The sequence below is a fragment of the Microcaecilia unicolor genome, chromosome 3 (assembly GCF_901765095.1).
Source record: "Microcaecilia unicolor chromosome 3, aMicUni1.1, whole genome shotgun sequence".
NCBI lineage: Eukaryota > Metazoa > Chordata > Amphibia > Gymnophiona > Siphonopidae > Microcaecilia > Microcaecilia unicolor.
The window spans coordinates 56,575,206-56,600,287 of record NC_044033.1 but is presented as its reverse complement, the minus strand read 5'-3'; the positions used below and the strand labels follow the sequence as shown (position 1 = coordinate 56,600,287).

Here is a 25,082-nt window from a genome sequence, read left to right as displayed (position 1 = left end):
TGTTTGTGAAACCATGCTCCCTTGAGAATGATTACTATTTTTCCTTCTCAAGTCTTTTAACCCTTTCTTTTTTTCTCTTTGTAATACTTAATAAAGCCAGCTTAATTTGATTTACTACTAGTGTGTAGATTCAATTTATTTCAGGTTATGAAGCCTCGGGTCCCCAAAGGCTTTGCTTGCCTTACATAGTAACATAGTAGATGACGGCAGAAAAAGACCTGCATGGTCCATCCAGTCTGCCCAACAAGATAAACTCATGTGCCACTTTTTGTGTATACCTTACTTTGATTTGTACCTGTCTTCTTCAGGGCACAGACTGTATAAGTCTGCCCAGCGCTATCCCCGCCTCCCAACCACCAGCCCTGCCTCCCACCACCGGCTCTGCCACCCAATCTCGGCCTTGGACCCCGAACACCACTTTAATCATTTTGAATATTGTCTGGGGTGCTACTTGTGCAAAGCCTTCAAGATCTAAAGTACCACTATAACACTACCTTAAGTCAACACACAGGAGCTGCAATACTCACCCAAGTTACCACTTATTATGACCAAAGTAATAAAGCAGGCCATCTTTTGGTATAGTATTTGTGATCACATAAATCTTGTAAAAGAATCCACACTATAGTTGCATTTCTCAGAAGTCTTTAACTCCAATGCTAAGCTTGATCATTTTTAGGGGACATTACATCATCTTTCCCTTACTATGACAGAAATTGTAAAAGCAATATTACTTCTCCCCTTATGTAAAGCCCCTGGTCTGGATGGGTTCAGTGGTGAATTTTACAGAATTTTCTTTTCCATCCTAGCACCCCATCTATATAAATTTTATTTACATTTTTTGGACCACTGATTAGTTACTGGATCTATTTTGAAAACTACTATAGTGGTAATTGAAAATCTGGGTAAAGATCTTACTCATTAAAAAAAAATTATCATGCAATATTGCTTATTAATTTTGATTGTAAAATTTACATGAAATTTTAGCCTGTCTTATTCATAGAGACCAAAATGGTTTTAAATGGTTTTATGCAAGGAAGGTTGTCTGCAGATAATATCTGTTTGTTTTGCAATATTCTTGTAGGTACTGTTTCCTCTTCTCAGCTGATTGTGGCAGTTTCATAAGACACTGAAAAGGCATTTGTATTAAATGGACTTACTCCTTTCTCATGAGGTATTGGTTTGGCTATGGGCTCCCCTAAACCTTGAATCATTGATAATGGTCTGAGTGTTTTTTTACATAGTGGCACCAGGAAAGGGGGAAAAAACAGTACTTCCACAAAAAAACAGGTCAAAAGAGGAGGGGTGGAAGACAACAAAAAAATGTTTCAGGATGAAAAACCAGAGTGAAATACAGATGTCCAAAGCTTCTAAAACTCTTTACTCTCCAAATCCACAAGACGTCTATCTCAATAGGAGACTATGTCCAAACTTTTTTAAACCCAGATACTAACCGCTTTTTAAATCCAGATACCAACTGCTGTTACCACGTCCTCTGGCAACGAGTTCCATAGCTTAACTATTTGTTGAGTGAAAAAATATTTCTCCTATTTGTTTTACCAGTATTTCTGTGTAACTTCGAGTATCATCTAGTCTCTGTATTTTTTTGAAAGAGTAAAAAATAGATTCACTTTTACAGGTTCTACACCACTCAGGATTTTGTGATCTCAATGCTATCTCCCTTCAGCTGTCTCTTTTCCAAGCTGAAGAGCCCTAACCTCTTTAGCCTTTCCTCATATGAGATGAAATTCATCCCCCTTTATCATTTTTGTTGCTCTTTTTTGAACCTTGTGTAATTCTGCTATATCTTTCTTGAGATAAGGTAACCAAAATTGAACACCAATACTCAAGGTGAGGTTGCACCATGGAGCGATAGAGACATTATAGTATTCTTACTCTTATTTACCATCTCTTGTGAGAATGAAGAGGGGGAAGGGAAGATGGAGGCTATCTGATGGAGAACTCAAGGTTACTCTTGTGAATCTTGTCATAGAAGTAGTCAGCCATCGCTTGGGGAAAAAGTGAAAGGGGGAGGGTGCGTTTGCCATACTGAACTCGCTCCTCAAAGTGCCTCCACTTCCAAAGAGACAGCAAGGGTTAGAGCCAAGAGAATTTGTTCAAGGCAAGTTCAAGGGCAGACTGGAAGGTGGTCACAGGATTTTAGCCAAAGGTGCTTGGCAAAACAGGCATAGAACATAGGTAGAGGATTCTGGAGGTCAGCCAAGGCTGGGGTTTGGCATGTCTTATAGAACAGGGAATGGGAGGAGCAAGAGCGTCCAGAGCAAAGGAGAGAATAGTATTATGGGAAGAGACAGCCTTATTGACAGACTTGGATGTGAAACAGTGACAGAGAGTGTGCTGGTGGAGACTGGATGAGAATGAGAGGATAATTAAGTGTGAAAATTATCAGGTGATAGCCAGAGAGGGGAAGAACTGAGATGGAGAATTTACAGTGAGCAGTTGAAGAGAAAATCAAGGCAATGGCATCCTGGTGAGTAGGGGTAGTGAAGTATAGCTGGAGAATGAATGGGGATGTTAAAGCAAGACACTTAGAGGGATGAATCAAGAGGGGCTCTGGATGGTAGGTGAACTATTTACTGCTAGGAAATTCAAATCTATTAAGAATTATTGCCCGAGTTTAATCTGCAGCAGACTGATTTCCAAGTCCTCCATCTTTCGCACTGTTGGAAAGTCTTACCTATCCTTTTGTATACCCATTGAGACTGGGACCTTGGATAATGTTTTACAGGTTGGGATCGTATGGTCATGCTGCTTCTAAATTCTACCGTTTCCTACAAGTTGCAAGTTCTTCCCACTTTGTTGGTACCAAGAAGGTAAGGGAGATGGAAACATCTTGCCAACTCTCTGAACAACAATGGAAGGCTTTTGGGGGCACTACTATTCAGATCTGGTCAAAATGAAGAATATTGATAAATCTACAAATCCCAATTGATGGCCATATAGGATGCAGAAGAGTATGCTGGCTCATATGCTATTTCACTGTTCCAATTTAGATACCTTCTGGTCTTACATGTAGCTGTCATATTTGTGAAATTTTGGATTCTAACTACACTATTGTCATTTGGCAGTGCTTGTCAAAGCATCTTAATTAATCTGGGGAATCCACTAAGTTGTTGGATTTCCTTCTCATTGTTACATTGAAAACCATACTTTGATGCTGGAAAGCCAATTCTGTATCATCAAATGCCTGGTGGAATCATGCTTGTAATTTATCTATTCTACGCAGTAAATTCTGAGTGAGAAAAGGAGTGCTCTTTAACTATACACATTAATCTGGGCACCAGTAGAGAATTTTGTTAGATGCTAGTTATCTTAATATGGTTTAAATATTAAATTGCTTGCTTTGTTGTTTTATAAATTGTTTTTTTGTGGAAATTTATGTTTTGTGTTTTTTTTTAAACATCTCATTTCAATTCAAAACAAAAATGAACTGTAAAAATAATAAAGGAAGGATTCCCCCCCCCCCCCACTTTTTGGACTTCATTGAAAAATCTAACACCGTGCATCCTCTGCAATCTGGATTTAGACTAAGATATAGCACAAAGACTGTCCTGACAAATGCTGAGTGAAATTCAAAGCGTTATGAACTCAGCAAATTTGTATCTGTGGTCTCCCCTGGACCTCTTCTCTGCTTTTGATTTGATAGACCAGTGCTTCTCAACTCTCTCCTAGAGGCACATTTGATCTCTCAAATTCCCATAATTCAGGGCCTTGAGATAAACAGGCACTACTACACAAATATCATTCACTTAGTCAATTATAAACTAACCTGGTTAGTCCAGATCTCAGCTCTCTTACTACATGTTTGGCTATAGCAGCTCACTGGCTGACCAGCAGTTACCTTAATCCTTAGGGGCTGATGCTCAAAACTAATGATAGCGCTGTTAATGTGTGCAGAATGCTCAAAGGGCTGGAGTGTTGGTATATTTAAATAGATGCAAATTAGGTCAGTTACTATTCCTTCACAATGCTTAGATGGCAGTGCTACAAAGCCCACATTAAACTGCTGGTTTTGTCTTCTTTTGGAAGCAGAAGGAAGCTTGTGCAGCTTCTAAGTGCTGATAGAAACAAATGTGTGTCAGTCCCAGCAAAAGCTGAAGCACAAATCAGCACCTGTTTTTTCTGCACTTAAATATGAGCCTTTCAAAAATGTAAGTTGCATTTTTTTTTAAAAAGCTCATATTTAAAGGTGTAGAACAGCACTGTGGTGTTCTTGCACTTTTGGTTTTGTCTTTGTCATGTGCACAAGAGCCGTGCTTACTGCGAAATTTGTGTGCATGTGCCAGACACATTCCTCCACTTGCTTTCAAGCTTAATAGTGTGAATTATCTGTGTATAAAATTTGAATGTCATTTGCTTCAAAAGCATTGGTTAGGTACAAGCTTGCTTTTATGAAGTAGGCTGTGAAGACTGTAAGGCTGTTTATAGCTATTCTGCAGGCTGATTTAGATTCTTGAATTTGTAATTTTTCAATCTGTATTTTGTATTTCTTATCTTTTCATTCTTTAATTTTTTAAAGGTTGCATTTTGATTAAAATGTGTAATATTTGCTTTTGTTTATTTAAGGCTTGATATACCACCTTTACATCAATCAAGATCAAAGCGATTAACAAATATCAAAATAAAATAAAGGGAAAGGAATGCCATAATTAACAGGAAAGAGTACATTCATTCATTTACTATGGGGAAGATAGAGGGGAAGGTGAAAAGAGAAAGAAAAAGGTATATGTCCTCTAGGCCGATCACAGAATACACTCTCTCAGGGCGGATTGGCCTTACACGCCATCTGTAAGTAGTAGGTTTCTAGTTTCACCTTAAATTTAGTAAGGGAAGAGTTAATTTCTAATATATAGGAGGAGACCATTCCAAAAACTTGGGGAAAGAATAAAGAAGGCTGATACATGGGTGGACTCATAATTAGCCTGCCTGGGAGAAGGTAGCACTAAATGACTGGAATCCAGAGATCGAAGTAGACATAAGGTGTATAAGAAATAAGTACAGAGAGATAAGACGGCTTACCTGAGTAATGTTTTGTGCATGAGAAGAACCTTGAACCAAATCCAATATAAAACCGGTAACCAATGTAATTTCATGAGAAGTGGTGTTACTGGATCATAAGTACATAAGTAATGCCATACTGGGAAAAGACCAAGGGTCCATCGAGCCCAGCATCTTGTCCACGACAGCGGCCAATCCAGGCCAAGGGCACCTGGCAAGCTTCCCAAAAGTACAAACATTCTATACATGTTATTCCTGGGATTTTGGATTTTTCCAAGTCCGTTTAGTAGCGGTTTATGGACTTGTCCTTTAGGAAACGTCCAACCCCTTTTTAAACTCTGCTAAGCTAACCGCCTTCACTACATTTTCCGGCAAATTTATCACTGACATCTACCGCAAACCGACAGATGTCAATAAATTTTTAAGATGTAACAGCTGTCACAGTTCATCCCTGAAGAAGAATTTACCTTATAGTCAGTTCTTGCGGTTAAGAAGATTATGTTCTGATCCCTGCACCTATCATCTTAGGTCCCAAGATTTGATAAGACGTTTTCACGAGAGAGGTTACCCATTGAAGCACATTAATAAAGGGTTTGTAAGAGCCTCTGGGATTTCAAGATCTGCATTGTTACAACCAGCTAAGAAGAAAAGTAATGACAAAATTGTATGCACACTTCCATTCAATCATATGTCCAATCCTATTGTTAAGATTATTAGGAAACACTGGCATCTAATACAAGGCATCCCTGCTTTTGATAACAAAGAGCTACTAGTAGCATATAAACGTGAAAAAAACCTAAAAGATCTATTAGTGCCATCAGTATTTTTGGAAAGCGTGAACAGACGCTTCACATCCACCTGTTCCACTCCACTCATTATTTTATACTAGTAAAAAAGGCCCGTTTCTGTTAGAAATGAAACGGGCGCTAGCAAGGTTTTCCTTGGAGTGTATGTTTCAGAAAGAGCGTGTGTGAGAGATGGAGCGTGTGTGTCAGAGAGAGAATGTGAGAGAGAGAGAGTGTATGTGTTTGTGCGAGAGAGAGAGTGTGTGAGAGACAGTGTTTGTGTTTCTGTGTGACACTGTGTGAGAGAGAGGGACAAAGACAGTGAGTGTGTGAGTGAGAGTGTATGTGGCAGACAGAGAATGAGTGACTGTGTGTGTGGTGTGAGGAACCCCCTCACCCCTCCCTCTCCCCTGCCCCCTTGCAGCCAGGCATGTGCAGCGACCCTCCTCTCCCCGTGTTCCCCCTGCAGCCACCCATGTCCATCAACCCTCCTCTCCCCCTGCTGCGTCCTTCCTGTCTCCCCTGCTTCCCCTGTAGACACCCATGTGGTCTCAGGCCCCCCCCTCAGCATCCCTCCTGTCCCCCTGCAGGCACGCATGTGCAGCGTCCCTCCTCTCTCCTGTCTCCCCTGCAGCCAGCCATGTCCAGCGACCCCGCTATCATTTTAGCCGCCCTTCGCTGCACCTTTTCCAATTCTACTATATCTTTCTTGAGATGCGGCGACCAGAATTGAACACAATACTCAAGGTGCGGTCGCACCATGGAGTGATACAACGGCATTATAACATCCTCACACCTGTTTTCCATACCTTTCCTAATACCACCCAACATTCTATTCGCTTTCCTAGCCGCAGCAGCACACTGAGCAGAAGGTTTCAGCGTGTTATCGACGACGACACCCAGATCCCTTTCTTGGTCCGTAACTCCTAACGTAGAAAGTGAATGATACATACCTGTAGCAGGTGTTCTCCGAGGACAGCAGGCTGATTGTTCTCACGACTGGGTGACGTCCGCGGCAGCCCCCACCAACCGGAAAGAAGCTTCGCGGGACGGTCGGCACGCAGGGCACGCCCACCGCGCATGCGCGGCCGTCTTCCCGCCTGTGCGCGACCGCTCCCGCCAGTTGAATGACTAGCAAAAAGATGAAACACACAACTCCAAAGGGGAGGAGGGAGGGTAGGTGAGAACAATCAGCCTGCTGTCCTCGGAGAACACCTGCTACAGGTATGTATCATTCACTTTCTCCGAGGACAAGCAGGCTGCTTGTTCTCACGACTGGGGTATCCCTAGCTCTCAGGCTCACTCAAAACAAGAACCCAGGTCAATTGAACCTCGCAACGGCGAGGGTATAACAGAAATTGACCTACGAAGAACAACTAACTGAGAGTGCAGCCTGACCAGAATAAATTCGGGTCCTGGAGGGTGGAGTTGGATTTACACCCCAAACAGATTCTGCAGCACCGACTGCCCGAACCGACTGTCGCGTCGGGTATCCTGCTGGAGGCAGTAATGTGATGTGAATGTGTGGACAGATGACCACGTCGCAGCCTTGCAAATCTCTTCAATAGTGGCTGACTTCAAGTGGGCCACCGACGCTGCCATGGCTCTAACACTATGAGCCGTGACATGACCCTCAAGAGCCAGCCCAGCCTGGGCGTAAGTGAAGGAAATGCAATCTGCTAGCCAATTGGAGATGGTGCGTTTCCCGACAGCGACCCCTAGCCTGTTAGGGTCAAAAGAAATAAACAATTGGGCGGACTGTCTGTGGGGCTGTGTCCGCTCCAAGTAGAAGGCCAATGCTCTCTTGCAGTCCAATGTGTGCAACTGACGTTCAGCAGGGCGGGTATGCGGCCTGGGGAAGAATGTTGGCAAGACAATTGACTGGTTAAGATGGAACTCCGACACCACCTTCGGCAGGAACTTCGGGTGGGTGCGGAGCACTACTCTGTTATGATGAAATTTGGTATATGGAGCGTGAGCTACTAGGGCTTGAAGCTCACTGACCCTACGAGCTGAAGTAACTGCCACCAAGAAAATGACCTTCCAGGTCAAGTACTTCAGATGGCAGGTATTCAGTGGCTCAAAAGGAGGTTTCATCAGCTGGGTGAGGACGACGTTGAGATCCCATGACACTGTGGGAGGCTTGATAGGGGGCTTTGACAAGAGCAAGCCTCTCATGAATCGAACTACTAAGGGCTCTCCAGAGATGGCTTTACCTTCCACACGATAATGGTAAGCACTAATCGCACTAAGGTGATTCCTTACTGAGTTGGTCTTGAGACCAGACTCTGATAAGTGCAGAGGTATTCAAGCAGGTTCTGTGCAGGACAAGAACGAGGTTCTAGGGCCTTGCTCTCACACCAAACGACAAACCTCCTCCACTTGAAAAAGTAACTCTTTTTAGTGGAATCCTTCCTAGAGGCAAGCAAGACACGGGAGACACCCTCAGACAGACCCAACGCAGCGAAGTCTACGCCCTCAACATCCAGGCCGTGAGAGCCAGGGATTGAAGGTTGGGGTGCAGCAACGCTCCGTCGTTCTGCGAGATGAGAGTCGGAAAACACTCCAATCTCCACGGTTCTTCGGAGGACAACTCCAGAAGAAGAGGAAACCAGATCTGACGAGGCCAAAAGGGCGCGATCAGAATCATGGTGCCGCGGTCTTGCTTGAGCTTCAGTAAGGTCTTCCCCACCAAAGGTATGGGAGGATAAGCATACAGGAGGCCGGTCCCCCAATGAAGGAGAAAGGCATCTGACGCTAGCCTGCCGTGTGTCTGAAGTCTGGAACAGAACAGAGGCAGCTTGTGGTTGGTCCGAGAGGCGAAAAGGTCCACCGAGGGGGTGCCCCACTCTCGGAAGATCTTGCGTACCACTCTGGAATGGAGCGACCACTCGTGCGGTTGCATGACTCTGCTTAGTCTGTCGGCCAGACTGTTGTTTACGCCTGCCAGGTACGTGGCTTGGAGAAGCATGCCGAACCGGCACGCCCAACGCCACATCCCGACGGCTTCCTGACACGGGGGCGAGATCCGGTGCCCCCCTGCTTGTTGACGTAATACATTGCAACCTGATTGTCTGTCCGAATTTGGATAATTTGGCAGGACAGCCGATCTCTGAAAGCCTTCAGCGCGTTCCAGATCGCTCGGAGCTCCAGGAGGTTGATCTGCAGATCCTTTTCCTGGAGGGACCACAGACCCTGGGTGTGAAGCCCATCGACATGAGCTCCCCAACCCAGGCGAGATGCATCCGTCGTCAGCACCTTCGTGGGCTGCGGAATTTGGAATGGACGTCCCAGAGTCAAATTGGTCCGGATGGTCCACCAGAGCAGTGAAGTGCGGCAACTGGTGGAGAGGCGGATGACATCTTCTAGATTCCCGGCGGCTTGGAACCACTGGGAAGCTAGGGTCCATTGAGCAGATCTCATGTGAAGACGAGCCATGGGAGTCACATGAACTGTGGAGGCCATATGACCCAGAAGTCTCAACATCTGCCGAGCTGTGACCTGCTGAGACGCTCTGGCCCGCGAAGCGAGAGACAGGAGGTTGTTGGCCCTCGCTTCGGGAAGGAAGGCCTGAGCCGTCTGGGCATTCAGCAGAGCTCCTATGAATTCCAGAGACTGGGTTGGCTGGAGATGGGACTTTGGGTAATTTATCACAAACCCCAGCAGCTCCAGGAGTTGAATAGTGCACTGCATGGACCGGAGGGCTCCCGCCTCCGAGGTGTTCTTGACCAGCCAATCGTCGAGATATGGGAACACGTGCACTCCCAGCCTGCGTAGGTACGCCGCCACCACCACGAGGCACTTTGTAAACATTCGTGGGGCGGAGGCGAGCCCAAAGGGCAGCACACAATACTGAAAGTGCCGTGCGCCCAGGCGGAATCTGAGATACTGTCTGTGAGCTGGCAGTATCGGGATGTGAGTATATGCATCCTTTAAATCCAGGGAACATAGCCAATCGTTTTTCTGAATCATTGGCAGAAGGGTGCCCAAGGAAAGCATCCTGAACTTTTCTTTGACCAGGAATTTGTTCAGGCCTCTCAGGTCTAGGATGGGACGCATCCCCCCTGTTTTCTTTTCCACAAGGAAGTACCTGGAATAGAATCCCTGCCCTTCCTGCCCGGGTGGAACGGGCTCGACCGCATTGGCGCTGAGAAGGGCGGAGAGTTCCTCTGCAAGTACCTGCTTGTGATGGGAGCTGAAGGATTGAGCTCCCGGAGGACAATTTGGAGGCAGGGAGGCCAAATTCAGGGCGTATCCGCACCGCACTATTTGGAGAACCCACTGGTCGGAGGTTATGAGAGGCCACCTTTGGTGAAAAAATTTTAACCTCCCCCCGACCGGCAGATCGTCCGGTACGGACACTTTGAGGGCGGCTATGTTCCCGTGGATCCAGTCAAAAGCCCGTCCCTGGCTTTTGCTGTGGAGGCGCAGGGGGCTGCTTAGGCGCACGCTGTTGACGGGAACGAGCGCGCTGGGGCTGTCCCTGTGCCTGACGAGGCCTTCGGGCCGGCTGGTTGTACCTACGCTTTGCAAAAGAATAGGGTGCAGCCTGCCGGGCCCGGGAAAAACGTCCACCTGTGGAGGTGGATGCTGAAAGCGCCCGGTGGGAGAGTTTGTCGAGGGCGGTTTCCCGCTGGTGCAGTTGGTCCACCATCTGCTCGACCTTCTCACCGAAAATGTTATCCCCCCGGCAAGGGATGTCGGCCAGTCTCTGCTGGGTGCGGTTGTCCAGGTCAGAGGCACGCAGCCATGAGAGCCTGCGCATCACTATACCTTGGGCCGCAGCACGAGATGCCACGTCACAGGTGTCATAGATACCCCTGGACAGGAACTTTCTGCACGCCTTCAGCTGCCTGACCACCTCCTGATAAGGCCTGGACTGCTCCGGCGGGAGCTTCTCGACCAGGTCCGCCAGTTGTTGCACATAGGTCCGCATGTGAATGCTCATATAGAGCAGGTATGACTGGATGCGGGTCACGAGCATGGAGGATTGGTAGGTCTTCCTCCCAAACGAGTCCAGAGTGCGAGACTCCCGCCCCGGGGGCGCCGAGGCGGTATCCCTTGAACTCCGTGCTCTCTTGAGAGCAGAATCCACGACCGCCGAGTCATGGGGCAATTGGGGCCGCATTAACTCTGGGTCGGAGTGGATCCTGTATTGGGACTCTGCTTTCTTGGGAATGGTGGGGTTAGTTAACGGTCGCACCCAGTTCCGAAGCAGTGTCTCTTTGAGGACATTGTGCAGCGGCACCGTGGAGGACTCTCTAGGTGGTGATGGATAGTCGAGGACCTCGAGCATCTCGGCCCTCGGCTCTTCCACAGAGACCACGGGGAAGGGAATGCTAATAGACATATCCCGCACAAAGGAGGCAAAGGAGAGACTCTCGGGAGGTGAGAGCTTCCTCTCCGGTGAAGGCGTGGGGTCCGAGGGAAGGCCCGTAGACTCCTCTGAGGAGAAATATCTAGGGTCCTCCTCTTCCCCCCACGAGTCCTCATCCTCGGTATCGGACATAAGCTCATGTAGCTGAGTCCTGAACCGGGCCCGGCTCGACGTCGAGGCACCAGGGTCTCGGTGTCGTCGAGCGGTGGACTCCCGTGCCGGCGGGGACGGAGCTCCCTCCATCGACGTCGACGGGGACTCCACCTGCGTGGCGGTCGAGACCGGCGCCGCAAGCGGCGGCGGTGTCGACGGCCCCGGCGCCGGGCTAGAGCTCGCCGGCGCCACAGACATCGCACAGCCTGGCGCATCAGCCCTTCCAGGATCCCCGGAAGAATGGCTCTGAGGCACTCGTCCAGGCCCGCTGCCGGGAAAGGCGGTGGGGCCGGTAGGGGTGTCGGCGTCAGAAGCTGATGGGGGCCAGGAGACGGCACCGAGGTGCCGGAACCCCGACGCGTCGGTACCTCCACAACCGACGGGGACCTCTCCTCTCGACGAGTACGCTTCGGCGTCGCCTCCTCTCCGATATCCGGATGCACCGAGGGCGACCGGTGACGACGCTTCTTATCCTTCTTGCGATGCCCGTCACCGGCGCCGGAAGGCATGGAGGAGGAGGAGGTCGATCCCCCTCGGTCTCGAGGTACCGGGTCAGACAGGGTTCGGTCCCGTGGCCCACGAGCTGAGGGAGTGACCGGGGCCGACTGCCCACGCGGCCTCTCACCTCCACTCTCACCGGAGGACCGGCGGGCCGACGGGACCTGTTCTCCTGGGGTCGATGCCATCGGTGCCGATGTCTCGGGCATCGATACCGGTACCGAAGGACCGGGCGTCGGTACCGATGCCGTCGAGGTCGACGTCGAGGGGCCAGCGCAAGTTCCAAAAAGACGGTCCCGCAGAACTTGCCTCGCAACCTGAGTCCGTTTTCGGAGACCGAGACACAGGGAACACGACTTGATATTGTGCTCCGGCCCGAGGCACTGGAGCCACCAAGCGTGGGTGTCGGTCTGCGAGATCGGCCGGCCGCAGCGACCACACTTTTTAAATCCACTCGGGACCTTCGAGGACATCGACGGAAAAATCGCGTCTGCGAAGTCAAAGTCGTCAATGGTGGCTGGAATCACACCTCGAAAAAAGAAACGACCGAGCGGCCACTAGGCCGCAACGCGGCGTCCCCGCTGGAAGCAAGGGAAAAGGGGAGCGCGTGCTCCACACGCTCAGGTTTTTTTTTTTTTTTTTTGAAAAGGAAACCGGCGATAACCCAAAACAAAAGAGAAAAAGAAAAGCGACGATCCGCGTAAACGCGATCGAAATTCCGGCGGCTGAAACAGAGAGAGCGGCAAAGCACAACTCTCTCCAGACGCAGAAAAAAAGGAACTGGCGGGAGCGGTCGCGCACGGGCGGGAAGACGGCCGCGCATGCGCGGCGGGCGTGCCCTGCGTGCCGACCGTCCCGCGAAGCTTCTTTCCGGTTGGTGGGGGCTGCCGCGGACGTCACCCAGTCGTGAGAACAAGCAGCCTGCTTGTCCTCGGAGAACCTTGCATGACGTAACATAGTAGATGACGGCAGAAAAAGACATGCACGGTCCATCCAGTCTGCCCAACAAGATAAACTCATATGTGCTACTTTTTGTGTATACCCTATTTTGATTTGTACCTGTCCTCTTCAGGGCACAGACCGTATAAGTCTGCCCAGCACTATCCCCGCCTCCCAACCACCAGTCCCGCCTCCCACCACCGGCTCTGGCACAGACCGTATAAGTCTGCCCAGCACTATCCCCGCCTCCCAACCACCAGCCCCGCCTCCCACCACCGGCTCTGCCACCCAATCTCGGCTAAGCTCCTGAGGATCCATTCCTTTTGAACAGGATTCCTTTATGTTTATCCCACGCATGTTTGAATTCCGTTACCGCGGGAGGGCATTCCAAGCATCCACTACTCTCTCTGTGAAAAAATAGTTCCTGACATTTTTCTTGAGTCTGCCCCCTTCAATCTCATTTCATGTCCTCTCGTTCTACCGCCTTCACATCTCCGGAAAAGGTTCATTTGCGGATTAATACCTTTCAAATATTTGAACGTCTGTATATCACCCCCTGTTTCTCCTTTCCTCCAGAGTATACATGTTTAGGTCAGCAAGTCTCTCCTCATACGTCTTGTAACGCAAATCCCATACCATTCTTGTAGCTTTTCTTTGCACCGCTTCAATTCTTTTTACATCCTTAGCAAGATACGGCCTCCAAAACTGAACACAATACTCCAGGTGGGGCCTCACCAACGACTTATACAGGGGCATCAACACCCCCTTTCTTCTGCTGGTCACACCTCTCTCTATACAGCCTAACAACCTTCTAGCTACGGCCACTGCCTTGTCACACTGTTTCGTCGCCTTCAAATCCTCAGATACTATCACCCCAAGATCCCTCTCCCCGTCCATACCTATCAGACTCTCACCGCCTAACACATACATCTCCCGTGGATTTCTATTCCCTAAGTGCATCAATTTGCATTTCTTCGCATTGAATTGTAATTGCCAAACCTTAGACCACTCTTCTAGCTTCCTCAGATCCTTTTTCATGTTTTCCACTCCCTCCTGGGATCATAGTGTTTAGCTTTATAAGACATCCTGGCTGCCAAATTTGTAATGTTTGTAGGCGATATAGTTGAATTTTAGGGAAACCTGCATGAACTGTATTACAGTAATCTATATGAGACGTGATATAAGCTTGAATCAAGGTATGGCTTGAGGAAAAATCTAAATAATATCTAGCAGCCCGAATCCAACGCAACCAGAACCCCCCCCCCCCCCTTTTTAACTATTTGTAAAATTTGCTTTTCAAAGGAGAGTTTGGAATCAATTATACCTAGGTATTGGAAGGGTGTTATGGAGAAATCTGGAGGCCAAAGAGAGTAACAGGATGAGAAAGGACAACTGAGAAACCAGAGATCCAACATGCTGTCATTTTGGAGGGGTTAAGAATGAATTTATGAGATACTAACCAATCCGAGAGTAAAAGCAATGCTGCTTGAGGTGGTGCCAAGTTTGGTAAGAGTGGAGATGTAGAAAAAACTATCAGATTATCTGCATAGATGAAGAATCGAGCAAAGGAAAGAGAACTGAGCCTTGTGGCACCCCACAATGAAGGGGTAGCTCAGTGGAGAGATTGTAACGAATAGATACGATCAGAGAGGAATGAATTGAACCAAGAGGGTGGGACTAGAAAGGCCAATTGACTGGAGATGATCATGCAGAAGTTGATGATCAATAAGGTTGAAACAAAAGCAGCTCATAGGTCAAGTGATTAAAAGTATGTTATTTTTTTCCCACTGCAGCTCCTTGTGACTCTGGGCAATGGAGAGTTAAGTGACTTGCCCAGGGTAACAAGGCACTGCAGTGGGGGGGAGGGGGACATACTGTTAGTCATGCGATTAAAGTTTTTATCAAAATACAGCATAGTTAGGTAGGTTTCTGTGCTGTTGTTCTGCTATGGGGTTTGCGTAGTGGCCTTTAGTGCCTGGCCTTTCAGCATCGGCCCCAGAGGCAATATAGATTACTGGCAGAGCCTCTAGATTGGTTTTCTCATCAGTGTTCAAAGCTGGGCGCTAAAGTCCATAATGTAAAAAAAGCGCAAAGAAATAATTAAATAGTTAAGTGATGACTGAAGAAAAACATATGCAAATGTGTGGTAAATTTACACTAGTAAACCAGAAGTAGGGGGAGGAACGTGCCCAGCACATGTGCACAAAGCTTTAGCAGTAAGTGTGGCTCGAGTGCATGCCCAGACAAAAAACATAAGTGCTTTTAATAAGCCTTTCAAAAATTGTTTGCACTTTAAAAAACTGGCACTATGTGCTGTCACTTTTGATCAGACACATGCATGTTTGTTTCTCATCATTTACACTTCAGACTACCATGGGCTTCCTTCAGCTTGTGAAATAAGACAAAACCTGTCGTTTAATGTGAGATTTTGCCAAGAAATCCTGTCCTCAAAACCTTCTACATGACCTCTGAGCTGGCGTTACAGGTTATCATTTGCTTCTACATATTGCAGCGCTTCTCTCTGATCATTTGGAGGGAATACCTACTGACCTCATTAGCATCTATTTAAATACATTTTAATGCACTTTTCAGGCATCTTTAGTGCCCACGTTAACACTGGCGCTCGAGCCCTCTGAGCATTGGGCATTTATAATGTGCATGTAAATCCGGCATTAACTGCATGTTAACACTAGCAGGAGCTCTGAGCATCACCCGCCCCCTTTGATTGTTAGGCTCTCCAGTCACTCTTACTGATTTGTTAATATTCTGGGTTGTATTGCTCACCATGAACTGACATTTGATGCCCAGTTTTCAGCCACTGTCAGGGTTTCTTTTCATGCACTTAGGCAAATGAGATTACCAAGATGAAAGCACCATATGCTTTGGTTCACACACTGGTGGATCTTGTGAATTGACTACTGTAATTCCTCATAAAATAGCCTTGGGGCCCTTTTACCAAAGGATGGTAAGGCTGCTGCTGGCTTGGCATGCGACAAATCGGCCCTAACGCCAGGCTAGCCCAGGAGCCTGGCAGTAGTTCCAATTTTCCCGTGCGCCATTTCCGGTGCTAGAAAATACTTTTTGTATTTCAAGATTCATCAAGAACTATTTGAGAAGCTGAGAAACAGTTCTAGAGTTTTCTAATATATTTTCTTTTGGAGCACTTTTGCACTTCACTTTTTCAATTTGTGGATATTTTATCTGGCAGCATGAAACATCTTCTGTAGCTTACAAGACTAATTAACAAAGTTGCAATTACCATCATAATATTTGAAGTACAAAAAATTTCTTTCATTTTTGAAAATGCAATTGGGATTGCATCTATGATTGATAAAGCTCTGCAAGTCTTGTAGTAATGTTTATACATGAACATTTAGTGTGCAGGTAACAAAGGAGGTGTGATGATTGGAAAGTGACAGCTCATCCACTGGCTGGCTATGATTCACAATTCTGAGCACTAAATTTTTATAAAAAGTTAAAAACTGCAATACTTTATAGTCTCTCTAGATAATATTGATAAGCTCATAAATTTGACCATATCACACGCTTACTAAAACAAAATCACTGCCTTCCCACTTTTTATAGGATTCTTATACTAGCACATAGAAGTTGTTCCCAAACTGTGGGTTGGGACTCTAAAAAGGGTCACATCATTAGTTGATGGAGTCATAGGAAATAGGGCTGCACCTTCTCCCTATGCCCTGTAGTGGCAGTCAGCATGGGGCCTTGAGGCAGTGAATGTTCACAGTCCCTGCCCCTTCCTCCCATGCAGAATACTCAGGTCTGTGAATGCACACTGACACATAGGGCCCTATGCTGACTAGTGCTACCACTGACACTGTTGCTGCTGTCTTCATGCTGAGAGTGAAAGAGGGACTGGAGGTTGGTTTTGTTTTAATCATTATAGTAGGGTCACATTAATTTTTAAGTGTTTACAATGGGATCTTTGCATAAAAGTTTGGGAAGCACTGACATGGAACCTTTTGTACTGGATATGCTCAATATTTACTAGACTTCTCGATTCCTTACATGTCATCATATTTATATGCTGTCTTTGTTTTGAGCATTCCTTTTGCCTTTCATTCATGTTTTGAGCCTCCTAGATGTTCAACTTTCTTTATCCTAGCCCTGATTTTGTGCAACTCCCTACCACTCTGAACTGAAATGTTATACAAGAACTTTAAGGTTATTCTAAAAATATTTTTCTTCAAAAACATTCTTCGTGGACTTGTTTGTTGAGGGCAGGAGCTGCAGGGAGAGAGGTCCTTTTTAAATTCTGCCTGTTTGTGTCTAATCTGCTAGATTTCTTGTTTTATAGCGGCTTAGTACTATATTTTCAGAAAAACAAAACAAAACACTTTTTCTTTTTAAACAAAAACTGCATTGCTGTTTACAAAAGGTTTAGAAAGTATTATAATAAACTAAACTCCTTTATACATTCATTCCCCAAAATACACAAACACAAAATGATTAAAATACTGTGAAGTGTACACTTTATTTAAACATTCCTAAAATAAGCCATATTTACATATTTTATAAATGTATGAAGTCTTAATATAAAATAGAAAAAAACAGCCAGTGACTGAAGAAATCACACTCCATGTGGAGTTACTTTGAAGATCATTTGTTTTATGAAATTTTACAATAATTTATATAAATTATTTTATCTCTCAAATATGATTCTCTGAATAATTCACACAATTCTGATGACTTGACTTTACAAACCATGGTGTACATACAAATTAAAAAAAAAATAACCTCATAGCATTTTCCTGCGAGTAACTGGTTTTGAAAATTTTAACATTAGTCTCTTTCTATTCCTTCTGAGTGTCATCTTTTCTGTTGGATCAGAAGGTGGTTTCTGTTTATTTGTTGTCCCATCAGCTGGGCTCGGAAGAGGGGAAATGAGTTTAATCTCCACTGGAGGTGGTGACCAAGGAACTTCTTTTCCTGTTGCTCTGGAACAAAAGTAGAAAGATTGATAAAATTTCTAGTTTAATGCTTGTGGTAAATCTACTCAACAACTAAAATAATCACTCCCACATTCCACGATGCAAACCCAAGAAATTGGTTCTGATGTTCTGGAATGAGATTATAATCAAGCACAACAGTAAAAGAGCAATAGCATTTAAATGGCTGAGCTAACACCAGGTAAGACAGACGATACATTTTAAAATAATTTTTAAATGCACAATGATATTCTCATATTAGTATACAGATAAACAATTATGGAAAACAGAAAAAAAATCTAAAATATTACAGAAAACTAGCAGGCAAGAATCAGCAATTTTCTTTAACACAAACAAGGTCTTACACAGATTGAGCAGAACAAATGATGGAAAATAACAGTATAAAATGCATTCCCTTACAAAAACATCTTCAAGTAAAACAGTGAATACGTTTTTCTAAAAAGTCACAAGCAAAGTTACTTACCTGTATATCTGGTGTTCTCCAAGGACAGCAGGACATGCATTTTTACATATGGACAACGTCATCTGAAGGAGACCGGTGCACATGTTGCCCAGCATAATATCTCTTTAAGAGGCCAATGACAGCGTCCCACTCAACACATGAGAACGGAACCAGCAGCTACTATAGCTGAAGGAACACAACTTCTAGGGGAGGTGGGAAGGAACGTGAGAATACATGGCCTGCTTTCCTCAGAGAAACCTTGTATGAAGAGAACTAAAGGCTTTACAGACATGGGCCTACCCCGAAGACGGTGATGGGCACTGCTCACACTAAGGAGAACCCATATAGAGTTGGTCTTCAAACCAGAGAGGTGCAGGAGGTATTCAAGCAGTTTTTGTGCTGGGCACATAGGAGGGCCTTGCCCCCACACTAGACCGCAAACCACCTCCATTTGAAAATATAACACTTCTTGGTGAAATGCTTTCTGGAAGCCAACAAGACCTTGGAGACACCCTCAAGCAGCTGCAAGGAGGTTAAGTGTACGCTCTCACCATCCAGGCTGTAAAGGCCATGGAGCAGAAGGTGGGATGCAGAAGAGACCCCTCAAAATGCGGGTTGAAGCTTTGGTACCTTCAGTAAGGTAGCCTTTTCTTCAGTTTTACTGTGGATAAGTTTTGGAATTACACATAGAGCTGTTCTGATAGCATAGCATTGAACAATTTGTCAGTACTTCATACGATTCTGTGACCCCTGAGGCAGGCAACCTTCGCCAAAACGCAGCTCTGTGTCGGGTCTGTTCAGTTGTGATGCTCCATCAATAAAGCTCTTGTTTTGGACCTCTCTTTTGGTTTCTTGTGGATTTTCCATTGTTCTGCCCTACCTACTTTCTTTTTGCTCTCCTTCCCTGCCAGGTATGTGGCCCGGACCACCATTTTGTGGCTGGTATCCCTGGTCCACATTCCGACCGCTTCCTGACACTCCCCTGCTTGTAGCCATGGTGCATGGCTACTTGATTATTCGTTAGAGAAAGCACAATTTGGTTGGACAGGTGATCTCTAATTGCCCAGAGCTCCAAGAGGTCGATTTGGTACTCTGCCTCTTGGGTGGACCAAGTCCCCTGGGTTGAAGCCAGTCTACACGACACGACACGCCCCCCCCCCCCCCCCCCCCCCCCACCAGAGTGGATGCATTCATGGAAATTTGGAATGGTAATCTCAGGATCAAAGTGGTCTGGAATGTGCACTAGAGCAACAACTGAGTCAGCTGGACGATATCCGCTAGGTTCTCCTCAACTTGCCATGACTGGGAATCTAGGGTCCATTGGGCGCTTTGGAAGAGAAGGTGCGTATCATATACTATGGAGGCCATGTGACCTAGCAACTTCAACATCTGCCAAGCTGCAACCCACTAACTGCTGCGGACTTAAGCGACAATGGCGATTAGGGCATCCATCCTAGCTCGAGGCAGGAAGGCCTGTGTTTACCACGTCCAGCAGGGCTGCAATACACAGGTGGGTTATTGATGAGAGACAACAGGAGCTCCAGCATTCAAATAATTCTCTACATGGACACCTTTCCTTGATGCGTTTTTCACTTGCCACTCACCCACGCTGGGAAAAGACCAAAGGTCCATCAAGCCCAGCACTTTGTCTCCGTCAGCGGCCAATCCAGGCCCCAAGAACCTGGCAAAAAACCCAAAATTTAATAACGATCAATGGACTTTTCCTTCAGGAATCTGTCCAGACTCCCTTTGAACTCAGCAAGGCCAGCTGCCGTCAAGACCTTCTCTGGCAATGAGTTCCAGAGTCTAACTACGCACTGAGTAAAGAAAAACTTTCTCTGATTTGTTTTAAACCTACCACATTCTAATTTCACCTTGTGTCCACTGGTTCTATTATTGTTAGAAAGTGTAAACAAACGTTTCACATCTGTCCGCTCTACCCCACTCATTATTTTGAAAACCTCTATCACCCCTCAGCTGCCTTTTCTCCAGGCTAATGTCCTAGCCGTCTTAACCTCTCCTCATAGGGTAGTCATCCCATCCCTTTTATCATTGTTGTCGCCCTTCTCTGCACCTTCTCAAATGCCTTTATATCTTTTCTGAGATGAGGCGACCAGAACTGAACACAATACTCCAGGTGCGGTCGCACCATGGAGCAATATAACGGCATTATAACATCCTCATGCTTGTTTTCCATCCCTTTTCTAATAATACTCAACATTCTGTTCGCCTTCTTAGCCGCCGCAGCACATTGAGCTGAAGATTTCAATGTATATATTATCTATAGTTGTATGCAAATGTTTAAGCACCCCTGGTTATTTAAGCTGTTTGTTTGAATGAAACTCTACCTAACAAATGAGAGTTCAAGATGAAATACATCTCAGAGGTTCTGGCAGGTTCCCTTAAAGATTTAATGGGATTGGAGAAGAGCAGATGTGGACCCTTTTCATAAAAATGATGATAGAGAGAACTAGTAGGAAACTACAGACACATAAACCTTATCTCAGTCATTGGAAAAGTAATGGAGGTGCTGCAGAAGGAAAGGACTGTGAACTTTCTAGAACCCAATGGGTTGCAAGATTTGAGGCAACATGATTTTACCAAAGAAAAACCATGCTAAATGAACCTGACTGATTTCTTTCACTGGGTGACCAGAGGACTGGATTGAGACACATATTTATAGTCTCCTTTAATTTCAGCAAAGCCTTTGATACAGTTCCACATAGGAGGTTCATGAATAAATTGAGCATACTGAAAATAGAGCCCAAAGTTATTGAGCTGAATTAGAAACTTGATTGAGAGATGAGTGTGGTGGTAAAAGGAATTCACTTGCAGGAATGAAAAGTGAGAAGTGGAGTGCGTCAGGAATCGGTACTAGGGACAATTCTATTCAATATTCTTCAACCCTGTTGAAGAATTAGAAGGAAAATTTTGCCATTTTGAGGATGACACATTTTGCAACACAGCGGAATAAATATGTGAAGTAATCTACAAAATTAGAAAAATGGTCTAATACAGTGATATCTAGACCTGTCCTGAGTGAACCCTAGGCAGTCATGTTTTCAGGATATCCACAATGAATATTTATGAGATCAATTTGCATATACTATCTCTTTGGTATGCAAATCTATCTCATGCATATTCACTGTGGATATCCTGAAAACCTGCTGGCTGGAGTTCCCTCAGGACAGGTTTGGGAGACCCTGGTCTACTGTTCGACATTAAAATTTTGTGCAAAAAAGTGCAGAGTGAGATACTTGGGGTGTAAAGGGTTAAAAAGGAGTTAAACAAGATAGGGGATAAGATGCTGATATGCCAGGACATGGACCTTAATGTAATTGTTTCATCACTTTTGAGATCCTCAGACACTATCTGACAAGGCAGTGACCAAAATTAGAAGGATGCTAGACTGCATAGAGACGCATAACCAACAGGAGGTGTTAAAAAACACTGTACAAGTCACTGGTGAGGCCCAACTTGGTGTACAGTGTTCAGTTTTGGAGTTAGTACCTCACTAAGAAAATGAGAAGATGTGAAGCTGTTCAGGGGAAGGCAACAAAAATGGCATGGGATTTGTACTCGTTGATATGAACGGAAACAGAACAAAATCCCTCGCACAAATCAAACAAACAAGCAAGCACAGTGAAGGTGACACCAACGAGGGAGCTAGATGATGTAGAATGAGTCCATTGGATGTCTGGAGTATACATCATTTAGTTTCCTCTTTGGTGTCATCTTTGCTGTGCTTTGTTTGCTTATGGGATTTGTACTAAAAGATGTATGAGAAGAGACCTGAATGTGTGTATATAAGAAGAAAGGAGAGGGCAGATGTTTAAATACTTGAAAGGTATTAACAAATCTGTTTTAGACATGGGGAAGCATTAGAAATAAAGGACATGAACTGAAGCTGCAAGGAGGTAAATTTAAGAGTAACACCAGGAAATACTTTTTCCACAGAAAGGGTGCTGAATAGCTAGAATATTCTCCTGATGGAGGTGGTGATGACAAAAACAGTGACAGAATTCAAAAACACATGGTATAAACACAGATAGAAAGAGGACAGAATCAAAGCAAAATTTAAATTACCTTCACCCTTTAAACAAAGCATAGAGGGATGTAATCTGTATGGAGCAGCAGATATAACTCTAGCCACCTTATTGGGCAGACTAGATGGATTATACTGGTCTATCTGCCATAATTTATCATGTAACATCTACACTGTACAAAGTTAAACCTGACATCTTTCTGCAATTTGTAATGCCTAACTACTACCTGCATTTTTTTTTACAGCCTCAAAATAAGAAAATGATGAAAATGGCCAGGTGGAAAAGTCTGGATACCCTTTAAGTCAGTTTAGTCTTCCAGATCTTGCTTTGTCTTTAGCAGTCCCATGTATTTCTTAACTATACATCTGACAGTGGAAATTGCTAGCTTGAACCATTCAAAACATTTTAAAATAGCCTTTCCCTGTTTGTAAGAACAAGTTATTTTCATTTTCAAATGCTCTGACAGCAGATTAGAAAAATCCATGATTTTTGAAAGTAGGTCATTACAGGCTGAGAGGTTAGAAGGATCAAAGTATTAGTTCAATAGTGGAATTATCTTCACTTTAACAAAGACTTGAGATCATTAAATCTTACGGCTGGGGGGTGGGGAGTCAACTACGTGCGGCACGGCATCACTTTGGGGTCTCACATATGGCAGCCCATAGGCAACAAGTCCTAGATCTCCAAGTGGCTTTGAATGAATTCATTCACAAACATGCAGTGAAATCTCAGGCATATAGTAAGTGCATGCTTTACCGCCATGGTAATAAAACTGGTAGACTTCTCGTCCACTTGGTTTCCACTAAAAGTACTTATCATAACATACTGACCTTGCGAGATGAGACAGGAACAAAGGTTACTACAGACACAGGTATCTATGATATCCTTTTGTCTATCTACAAGTTGCTTTATGCCGCCCTGTTGGAGGAGGATCTACCTGGTTCCTTATATTTCGAGGATCTCCCTTTGCCCACACTGGATCAGGGAGATAGGGACTTCTTGAACTTACCTATCCAACCTGAGGTTTTGTTGGCAATTCGACAAAGTGTTGGGTGAGGATATAGTCGAGCCTCTCACAAATATGTTTGACTTCATGGTGGACTTGGAATCTTTACCGGCTTCCCTCAACTTGGCTCATATTATAGTACTTCCTAAGTCGGATAGGGGCGATGCTACTCCTGGATCCTACAGACAAATTTCATTATTAAATTATAAGGCGAAATTATTCACAAAAATCATGGCTAATTGGCTGACTCGGATCTTCCCATCTATTATCCACGACTCTCAAGTGGGTTTTGTTTCAGGTTGGCCTATAGCTAAAAATATTAGGAAAATTATCACCATGCTGGAATTTCAAGAATGGAAAGATCTTCAGCCTGTATTAGTTTTGATGCACAGAAGGCCTTCGACCATGTTCACTGGTACTTCCTTTTTGCTACTCTGAATAAATATGGGTTTTCTGGCTGCTTTGTCTCAGAGATTAAAGCACTCTATTTGTCTCCAAGGGCGAGACTGGTGGTTAATGGCTTGGAATGGGAGACCTTTGGAATTTTTGGGGGTACACAACAAGGTTGTCCTCTTTCGCCCCTTCTCTTTGCATTGACTTTGGATACTTTGCTTAGAGACCTCATGCCTCTAACCCTGCTATTCATGGCATACAAATAGGTTCAAGTCTGTTTCAAGGTGGTTGCATTTGCTGATGACCTTTCAGTACATCTGACTAATCCCCAATATTCACTTTCAGCTCTACTGGAAACCTTTCGGGAATACAGTGATTTTGTGGGATTTAAACTGAACTTTACTAAGTCAGAGGCTCTTTCTTCTTCTCTATGGCTGCAAGACTCCTGGGGGCCACACCTTCCCTTTCGCTGGGCAGACCGTTCCTTTAAACACTTGGGAATTCACTTGATTATGGAGATATCTGCATTTTACTCTTTGAATGTCTCTATATTACTACATACCACTAAATGCCATCTCGAGGGTTGGTGAGACTTACCCTTGACTTTGTTGGGCAGGGTTAGTCTTGTGCGCATAATATTTTCCCCAAGTGGTTATAAGTTTTACAAATGCTACCTTTACATTTGTTGCAGAAAGACCTGACAAGCCTTAACCACCTAATATCTAGATTCTGTTGGGCGGGAAAGAAGTCCAAATTAAGATTTAAATTTTTGCTGGGAGGGGTCAAGGAGGTTTTGGTTTGCCTAACATGAAGATATATAATCAGGTGTGCTTGTTGCGTCATGTTGGTGATTGGATGTTGCACCGTCACTTTTACATCCCTTTGGAGATGGGGCAGGTATTTTATACTCCTTATAACTTTTTCTCCCTGCTGCACAGTCGCCAATCTAATCTTATTTGGCACCTTAGACGTAGTGTTCTGCTTCATCCAAAGCAGGAGATGTGGAATATGCTCGTTACACACTTTGGTGGCATCCCCATATCTTACAGATCAACTTCCCAGTCGAAGCAATATGGCTTTTGAACATAACAGAGATGAAGCCTGGGGGGAAAAATGCTAGAAGGCTGATTGCCTGGAATCCTGTGCAGAAGGAATGGATCCTCAGAAGCTTAGCCGAGATTGGGAGGTGGGGCTGGTGTTTGGGTGGTGGGGCTAGTTCTGGGCAAGACTTCTACGGTCTGTGTCCTGAAAATGGCAGATACAAATCAAGGTAAGGTATACACAAGAAGTAGCACATATGAGTTTATCTTGTTGGGCAGACTAGATGGACCATGCAGGTCTTTTTCTGCCGTCATCTACTATGTTACTATGTAAGATGGAATTCAGACACAATCTTAGATAAGAATTTTGGATGCAAGTGCAGAACCACCCTATTGTTGAAAAACTTCATATAGGGT

General features: G+C 45.1%; 1 protein-coding gene across 1 annotated transcript in view; it reads right to left on the bottom strand.

The window, feature by feature from the left end:
• Nucleotides 1–17,405: 17,405 nt before the first annotated feature.
• AHCTF1 (AT-hook containing transcription factor 1) overlaps nucleotides 17,406–25,082 on the bottom strand; it is a 553,711-nt gene continuing 546,034 nt past the window's right edge. The window contains 1 exon segment of the mRNA XM_030195951.1: nucleotides 17,406–17,726. Coding sequence (XP_030051811.1) covers nucleotides 17,528–17,726 — 199 coding nt within the window. The 3' untranslated portion in view covers nucleotides 17,406–17,527.